We start from the raw sequence: 9090 nt of genomic DNA on the forward strand, positions 1-9090 counted from the left end.
GCTTTGGGAAGTAATTTGGACTTGTTTCTTCATAAAAAAGAGTCTGTTGGCAGAATTCATATGACATCTTAGAAAAATCATATCTCTTTCATATGAGCTCATTTTCTGCTGACATTTGGTATGATGATAAGGTCTTTGAGTCAGCAATCCAATAAAATTGAGTTGCATCAAATGGATTTCTCTAGCTCAAGATATATATTCAAGTCAAAATGGCCAAAGGTTAACACTGGCAGAATGCGAGATTTATCTTTGAAGGCTGCGATCTCCATGTTCTTTCTCTTTTTATTTTTCTTGCCATATATGTACAAAAAGATATGGATGTTAGCTTTCTAATTCCACTAGAATCACTTTATTTTGACCTCTAGAGCTCAAGCTCTGCACAAAACATCGATCGGAGGTCAAATCTGCTAATTATCTCCAATTTACTTCTTTTCGAATCGTACATTTAAAAGTGCCTTCAAAACATAAAACAAACAATATCAATGCATTTTATATATATAACATAGGAAAAATATTAGGTAAATATGGGTTAAACTATCAAATAATATGGTTGCATCAGGCTTCAGGATCATCATCAAGTTTTGTAAAGTGATCCTAAATTTATGTTTTTTTTTCTATCATTAGCATTCCTAAATTTATGATTTTTTTTCCCTATCATCAGCATTTTTTTCCTTGATGTATGGAGATAAGGTTGTTTACATTTAATATTCATGGTTGATATTAGGGTAATTTTGATTGCTAGAATTAAATAGTAAAAAAATAGCCATATATCTATAACCCAACACAGAAAATGTAGAAATATTAATATTGCGATAACAAAGTAATGAGTTTTCATAAGAATAACCCAGAACCCACACTAATTATTCAACTTTATATAGCCCAAATGGTAAAATAAACAATTTTCCATGCAAAATAACAAGTAGAAAAAAGAGAAAATTTATTGTTACCTATCTAGATATATTGGTTGCATTATCAAGATGAATTGGAGGATTGGTTGTTGGTGGGGTAGATCGAGAGGATAGAGATGCAAAGACCAGCGACAACGATGAAGGATAGAAAAACAATGATCGGTGATCGATGATAGAGAGAATGAAAGAAAGATGAAAGACATAGAGAAAGCTTGGGAAGACAGTTGTTTTTGGCTTTGATTTAGGGTTATAAGAGACGAGAGACAAAGAAAAAGCTTAGGAACGACTTCTTTAAACTAGTCAATTTAGAGCGACAAACCATATACTAAAAATATCATATATAAATCAATCCACCCCTTCTCTCAACTCACATTTTGATACCTACAGAACATGAACATGAATAATAATCCTTTTAACACAAACCCAACCAAAACACTAGAATTAGCAAAAAAAAAAAACCAATCAATTAAATAAAACCTCCAAATTTTCCTCCTTTGTATAAGAGAGAATTTGAGCACCACCAAAACCTTTGAACTCCATGATGACTATTGACAAAACCTCCATTGCTCTTCCTTAATTTACATAGTCACTAAACAACCTATAAACAATTTAATACTTCATTTTTTTAACACATCACAATGCATTATCATTGATTTTCAAAGCCACAATTCGAAAGAAAATCGAACAACTAACTTGTTATATGGTGCTTTGAGAACGAAACATGTGAGAGATTCCATCACCTAGTATAGACAATCACGATAAAACACGAATTTGTGTGAGAAATCGATTCTAATAGTAATTTTGTTATTTAATTTAGGATAAATCATGGGTTCTTCATAGCCGAAGAGAGAGGTCGAAAAACGATTTGTTGTTTGGTGTCTTCGATTGTTATATATATATATATATATATATATATATATATATATATATAGGGGGTACTATGGTCATTTCATTATATCTGAAAATTATCTTTAACCCAAGTTGAAAACTGTAATTTTTAAAAATATGGTAGGCAAGTGCAATTTTCACTAAATTATAGGATGTTAGGAGTAATTTTTAATTTTTTTAAAAAATATCATTTTAATAAAAAAAAGTGTTTACTAACTTGGTATGAACCGGACCAACTAAATGAATTATCGAGTTGATATAGTGAGTTAGTCTTGTAACTATACCTATAAGTGGGTGGCTATCACACAACCCTTGTCAAAGAACACCACCCTTGTCCTCACAAATTACCAAAGAAGCACCTAATTTATAACATGTAAAGGGTGTTTGTTTTTGTAGTAGATTGTGTGTTGTGGTTTGATCATAATTTTGTTTTGTTTGGTAAAGATGAAACCACAAGTTTTACAAAGTGGGACCTATAATTTTTTGTAGTCCAACCACAAGTTCAACAGAAGCAACCATATTTGTTTTTCAACTTATCCCTTCCACATTGATTGTCCATGGAGACCATTCAATCTATAATTGACCAAAATATCATTTTCGTCTCCTATCTTCTCTATTTGCTTGCTTTACTCTCTGACCATCTTCATCGTCCTCTTGTTTCCAATTTTCTTTACAAATACTTCTCCCTTCAATCCTTTGTTACATATGTTTTGATCCAATTTTTTTTAGGCACAAACTTTTCCAATACCCACAAGTTAACCTTTTGATAGTAACCAACATCCCCTTCTAAGATCCTCACAACCCTCTACCAAATCTGGTTTTCTCCTCTCTTAATCTTGTCTTTGTGCACACCTCACTATAATCTTCAATAAAATCCTGGTAATTTTGAGTTTCAATTACTGTTCATTCACTACTGTGCATGTTATTTAAATTTGTTACACTAACTAAAATATTTAACTTCTTCATCATTTTTTAAACTTGTAAAATTTTTGATTAAAATTTTACAAGTAGTTAATCTTATATATGTATTAATTGTTCAATGTCATGTATTAAAAAAATTAACATCCTATTTGATCATTTCTTGTCCAATCATAATTTTAACTAAACAGTAATACCATGCTTTTGTTAAAGAAATAATTTGAACCATAGTTTTTACCAAATACATAACTTAGATAATGCAATCTAAGAAATACAAAAAAATTCTTAAACCACAACTATAAAAACAACCACATAATCAAATATATTCATAAGAACCAACGAAAACTCTACACCTATGTCTTAAATGTAAATAATAATAATAAAAAAAACCATCCTTTACATTACATCCCTCGCGTGTCAAAGCATCCGAAAATGGTACAATAGAAGTGGCGATGCAAACGATGTTGGTGTAGCTGTCAATTAATTTTGTTGTTCCAACTTTTCTTTCAGCCCCTCAAATTCTCCGCCCCCATATTCTATTGCTTTTATAAATTGCATCCCATTCTTTACTTTCTCATTCCGTCTTCTTGGAAATCTCCAATTTCTTTTGAGCCATATAAAGATCAAATATCAAATGGCCACCATTTTCCAGGCATTAGGAGGAGCTGCTGCTGCAGCAGCAGCTTCTTTAACCAACTCCTTTGATTCAAAGAAATTACTTTTGCCTTCCTCGCGCAGATCCCTCGCAGGTTTGTTTTCTTGCCTTCAGTAATTAATGCTTCCATTTCCATTTTCTAAACAAGATTTGTTATGACACGGGTTTTGAGTGTTGTTTGATTTTAGAGAGAAAAGCTAGCAGCTTTTTGGTGGTGAGATCTGATGGCAGTTTGAATCTGAATCTTGGGAGTTCTAATGGTAGAGCTCGTACGGTTGATAAATTGATTACAAATGCAGTTGCAGTTAATCTCTCTTCTCCACTTGCAGTTGCAGTTAATCCAAGTTTGGTCTTTTCTTTATTTATAACTGTTTCTTGTTTTGTTTTAGACAAAGGCTGATACTTCTGCAGCTTCCTCTGCATCGAAACCTGGGTATGTTTGCTTCCATTTTTCTTTGGTATATTCTCTATTCAAGCTGGTTATATATTCTGGATAGCATATTTGGTTAGATTCTCAGGATACTTAACTCTAGTTGTAAAGTTACATGGTTTCTCATGAATATTAAGAAAAGAAGGGTAAGAGTAGGAGAATAAATGATGTGGATGGTTGTTAGGTGAAAGCAGTTATGTCGATGAGAAATTTGTAGTTTCGTTTTCTCTGAAAATTAACTGGAAGGATAGATGAAAATGTCAGCAGTTTTCACGAAAGGCTAATTCCTTAATTGTTCTCATTTTTAAACAAGATAACTTCATTTATTTTTATGCGATTTGAATGTCAAATCGTGTTTTGAGGTGTTTGCTTTCTTCTGAACATTTATCTAGGAGTTGTAGGATATGGTTTAATGAAGTCACGAGCTATGCAATAGTGATACTACCACAATATCTTGATAGAAAGAGCATTTGTTTTGCTCTCAAGTTTATATCTCTTTGAGTAAGAAACTACAGAAAATTGGGCAATTAGCCCAGCTCTAGTCATGATTGTTGTAGGCTTCCCTGCATTGGTTGGACAGGCTATCTGGCCCACTGCCACTCGTAGTAATAAACTAATATATCCCATTGCACATCTTGCCCTTGTGCGCGCTATACTTGTGGGTAATAATATTTTTGTATTACATTATGAATGTGCTTAACAAATCTGCATTTTATTCTCAGGCATGAACTACTACTTTTTGAGGCCCTTAGAGAAGGTTTGGAAGAGGAAATGGACAGAGATCTGCATGTCTGTGTCATGGGTGAAGACGTGGGTCATTATGGAGGTTCTTACAAGGTTACTAAAGGCCTAGCTGAGAAGTATGGGGATCTCAGAGTTCTTGACACCCCTATTGCTGAGAACTCCTTCACTGGTATGGGCATTGGAGCTGCCATGACTGGCTTGAGGCCAATTATTGAGGGTATGAACATGGGATTTCTTCTTCTAGCCTTCAACCAGATCTCAAACAATTGTGGCATGCTCCACTATACATCAGGTGGCCAGTTTACTATACCAGTTGTCATTCGTGGGCCTGGGGGAGTTGGACGACAACTTGGAGCCGAGCATTCACAACGCCTCGAGTCATATTTTCAATCAATCCCTGGAATCCAAATGGTTGCATGTTCAACCCCTTACAATGCCAAGGGCTTGATGAAAGCTGCAATCCGAAGTGAGAACCCGGTCATACTTTTTGAGCATGTCTTGCTTTACAACCTCAAGGAGAGAATCCCAGATGAAGAATACATTTGCAATCTTGAGGAAGCTGAGATGGTTAGGCCTGGAGAGCATGTCACTATCTTAACCTATTCCCGGATGAGATATCATGTGATGCAGGCCGCCAAAACTTTAGTGAACAAGGGATATGATCCCGAAGTAATTGATATCAGATCATTGAAACCATTTGATCTTCACATGATTGGAAATTCTGTGAAGAAGACACATCGTGTTATGATTGTGGAGGAATGCATGAGAACTGGTGGAATTGGTGCTAGCTTGACTGCAGCTATCACTGAAAATTTCCATGACTATTTGGATGCTCCAATTGTGTGCTTGTCTTCACAAGATGTGCCAACTCCTTATGCAGGGACATTGGAGGAATGGACAGTGGTTCAACCTGCCCAGATTGTGACAGCAGTTGAGCAGCTGTGCCAGAAGTTACAGTAGCATGAATAGTCCTTGCTATTGTAGAAGAGCGGCAGCTATTCTCTATTTTTGTTCTCAGCTTTGTTCGAAATTGTTATTTAATACACTTTGTTGAGATGCCTGCCAAGTTGAGGTTTTTAGTTTGTTCTTTTGGAAGCAAATACCATGCCATTAGTTGCAGCAGGTAGATATGTGGAATTGTTATCTCTACACCTAGGCTTCTTTATCAAGATAAAGTTACGTAACTACAGCCTAATTTGTTATGTGTAATGTTAGATGTGATCTCAGTTACATGTGGGTATTAAAAGCAAGAGAGTCCCATTTGGGCTTTTTACTTTTGCAGCTTCCTCTACCCTTTAGATTTCTCATTTTTTTGTTTGCCTAGAAAATTTATTTTCCATGTAGTTGTGATGGCTTGAAACAGAAACCCGAGAACGGAAATAAGAAGGGTACATGAAAATGGGAGGAGAAGAGGAATCCCAATTACTGGAAACCAGCTGTAGGAAGTAGAAGAGCTACTTGTGCACTACATTCAGACCTCATCTCTTCTTTGCCTAGTATATATCTCTATTAAGAGAGGGAGAATATTTCAGCTTGTAGTTTCAGCTCGCAGTTATTATTCTAGGCCCTCTATAATCAACAGAAAATCCAATCTGGGATGCTAAGGATATTTTGAGCTGCTAGCTGAACTTATAGGTAAACAGGTCGAGTCTGGAAAGCATGAGATGACGAAAGAAAAGAGGGCAACATCTGAAATAAATAGGTAAATGATAAACATTACTAACAGCTGATTCAAGTAGATTAGGATCGAGCACAGGTCGAATGCAATTTGTTTCATGAGAACTCATCGTTAACATGGATATATGATATATGGCATCCTTTCTGAGATATCTTACCCGGAGATTCTAGAGGTATTTTTCTATATTAAAGTAAACTTTCAGGTTAATCGAAGTTCGGAAAGGCTTTGCGTTATATATCATAACATGATATATAAATTTTGTTATTTACTTCCTTTTGACTTGTAGATTTTCTATTTGGTAATGATCTCTTTCCTACAAGGATATGATAACTGTTTTGAAAATTTTCTAGTTCTACAAGAATCTTTAATGGAAAATGCAACATAGTTTTCAAGTGTGGCAAAAATTTATTAATGTTCTAAAATTCTTTTCTTACAAAGATTCCTTATTCATCCCAAGTATACAAGGAAAAAAAAACCAAATGTATTTAATAACAAATTGATTAACTTATTTTGGAGAGTTTTCTAATCCTACAAGAAAAATTAAAGAAAGGCAACAAGAATTTTCATGTTTTGAAAAAATTATATAAAGTTACAATTAATTATTCTAAAACCCAAATTTCCTTCTTAGATCGAATAATTGATTCTTTATCAAAACCTGGCTAAGGCTATAAGCTACCGATCACTGGATTAGAGAAGGCAATATTATTCTATTATGTTGCAGCTAGTTTGAAAATTTAGTTGGAAAACTTCAAGAGAGAGAAGTTTAGATTTCCTTAGCATCATCACAAGTACTCATTGATCCATCAATTTTTTGACTATCCAAACATATGAAAAAAACACATCCATAATCAAGACTCAAAGCAAAGAAGAAAGAGAAAAACAAAGATAATTTAATTAATAAGGGTAGCTTGTTGATGGTGTTCGTAAAGCAGTTGATGTGCTGATCTAAAGATGCATGAATAAAGTCGTCAAATTGATCCTTCAAATCCTCAAAAAATGAAATTTCCTCAATTCTTCTTCTCCCTTGTGTTAAAGTGTAATTTGTAATTCTCAATGTCATTTATTATTAGCTTTTATGGCTTCATATTCTTTTGGTTTTTCCTAGATTATGGAAGTTTATGTGCTCCTAGATTTCATTAATTTAGTTCTTGTTATATTGGGCCTCTCTATTCTATTTATGAAGCAATCAGATCAAAAGAATAATATAAAAAAAATTTATGGTATTGAGCTGCAGCTCTACCATTTATTAGTCCCTTTCTTATTTCTTCTCTGTCTCTATAGTTTGTTTCCAACAAATTTGGTATCAGAACAAGGTTTTTTCTTTATGACTTCTTTTTCTAGTATTTCTACTTTCTCATATACAGCTATGTAGATTCCTATTTTTGATGGAGAATATTATGAATACTGGAGTTCTCAGATGAAGATTATCTTCATTTTATAAGACTTATGGACATTAGTTGATGAGGGGTTTGCAGAACCACCCTAGATAGGATCTTCTGCATCCTGGTTAGAAGAAGATGCGAATGAATATAAGTAGAATGTGCAAAGAAATGCAATTGCCTTAAGAATAATTCAGCAGAGAGTAAGCAAATCAATATATCCTAGGATTTTCTCTATTAAGAAGGCAAGAGAAGCATGGGAGATTTTGAGAAATGAATTCCAGGGCTCTCAGAAAAGCTATCTCTATTCATTTGTAGAATATATTTAGAGAATTTGAAAATATTACAATGAAGTATAATGAGTTGGTTAAAGATTTCTCTTCTAGAACCACTAAAATCATCAAGCAAATCAAAAGTTATGGAGACAATGTTTATGATAAAAGAGTTATAGAGAAGATACTTAAAAGTTTACCATAAAAATTTGAACATATAGTTGTTATTATTGAAGAAACAAAAGATCTGCCAAGACTTTCAATTCATGAATTGATGGGATCTCTTGAAGTGCATGAACAAAGAGTAAACCAATATAGCAAGCAACCAATGGAGTAGGCTTTTCAAATCAAAGCTAACTTTTTTAATAGAAAGGCAACAAGATTTCATCAAGATCGAAGAGGAGGAAGATCATTCTTCATAAAAGAAACATATGGAAGAGCAAGTGAAAGTCAAAATCACAGTAGAGGCAGAAGTAGAAGTAGAGAAAAAGGATGAGCAGATTTTTAGTAAAGAAGAGGTAGCAATTAATATTGCACTATTGCAAGAGAACTGGTCATGAAACTCGAGATTGTTTATTCAAATGTACTAGATGTAAAAATTCTTCTCATTCTAACAGAAACTGTTGGCATAAAGATAAGGCATATGACAATAGAGAAAACAATGTAGCAATTTTTTCAAAGGAAGAAGATCAGTTGTTCTATTCCTGCATGAACGTAGAACACGAAGAAGAAGAAATTTGGTATCTTGATAGTGGTTGTAGTCATCATATCACTGATAATCGTTTAAACTTTGAAACTCTTGATGAAGGGTTTTCTTCTCATATTGAACTTGGTGACAACAAAAGGGTGGAAATCAAAGGAAGAGGTGATGTTGTGATCCACTCAAATAAAGGTAATAAAAAACGTATCTATGATGTGTTTTACTCTCCTAGCATTGGTCAAAATTTGTTGAGTGTAGTATAAATAATGAGAAGAGGTTATAAGCTGATTTTTTATGAAGAACAATGTGAGATTTATAATAAGAAGACAAATTAGAGAATAGTTGTTGTCAAGATGAGTTCTAATAATATTTTTCCTTTTAACATTAAATCACTTCATAATGCTGCTATGAGAAGTGAACATGTTGATGAATCTCATCTTTGGCATTTAAGATATGATCATCTAAATTACAATGGCTTGCAATTGTTAAAGTAGAAGAATATAGTTTCTGGTCTTCCT

General features: G+C 33.6%; 1 protein-coding gene across 1 annotated transcript; it reads left to right on the top strand.

Moving 5' to 3' along the window:
- Positions 1-3144: 3144 nt before the first annotated feature.
- On the top strand, positions 3145-5824 carry LOC7472564 (pyruvate dehydrogenase E1 component subunit beta-3, chloroplastic). The gene is made up of 4 exons (XM_002305292.4): positions 3145-3463; positions 3558-3673; positions 3759-3802; positions 4522-5824. Exons 1-4 carry the CDS (start codon positions 3349-3351, stop codon positions 5501-5503), a joined length of 1257 nt encoding a protein of 418 aa, XP_002305328.1. The 5' UTR covers positions 3145-3348; the 3' UTR covers positions 5504-5824.
- Positions 5825-9090: the final 3266 nt, after the last annotated feature.

This window comes from Populus trichocarpa, chromosome 4 (assembly GCF_000002775.5).
Source record: "Populus trichocarpa isolate Nisqually-1 chromosome 4, P.trichocarpa_v4.1, whole genome shotgun sequence".
Lineage (NCBI taxonomy): Eukaryota > Viridiplantae > Streptophyta > Magnoliopsida > Malpighiales > Salicaceae > Populus > Populus trichocarpa.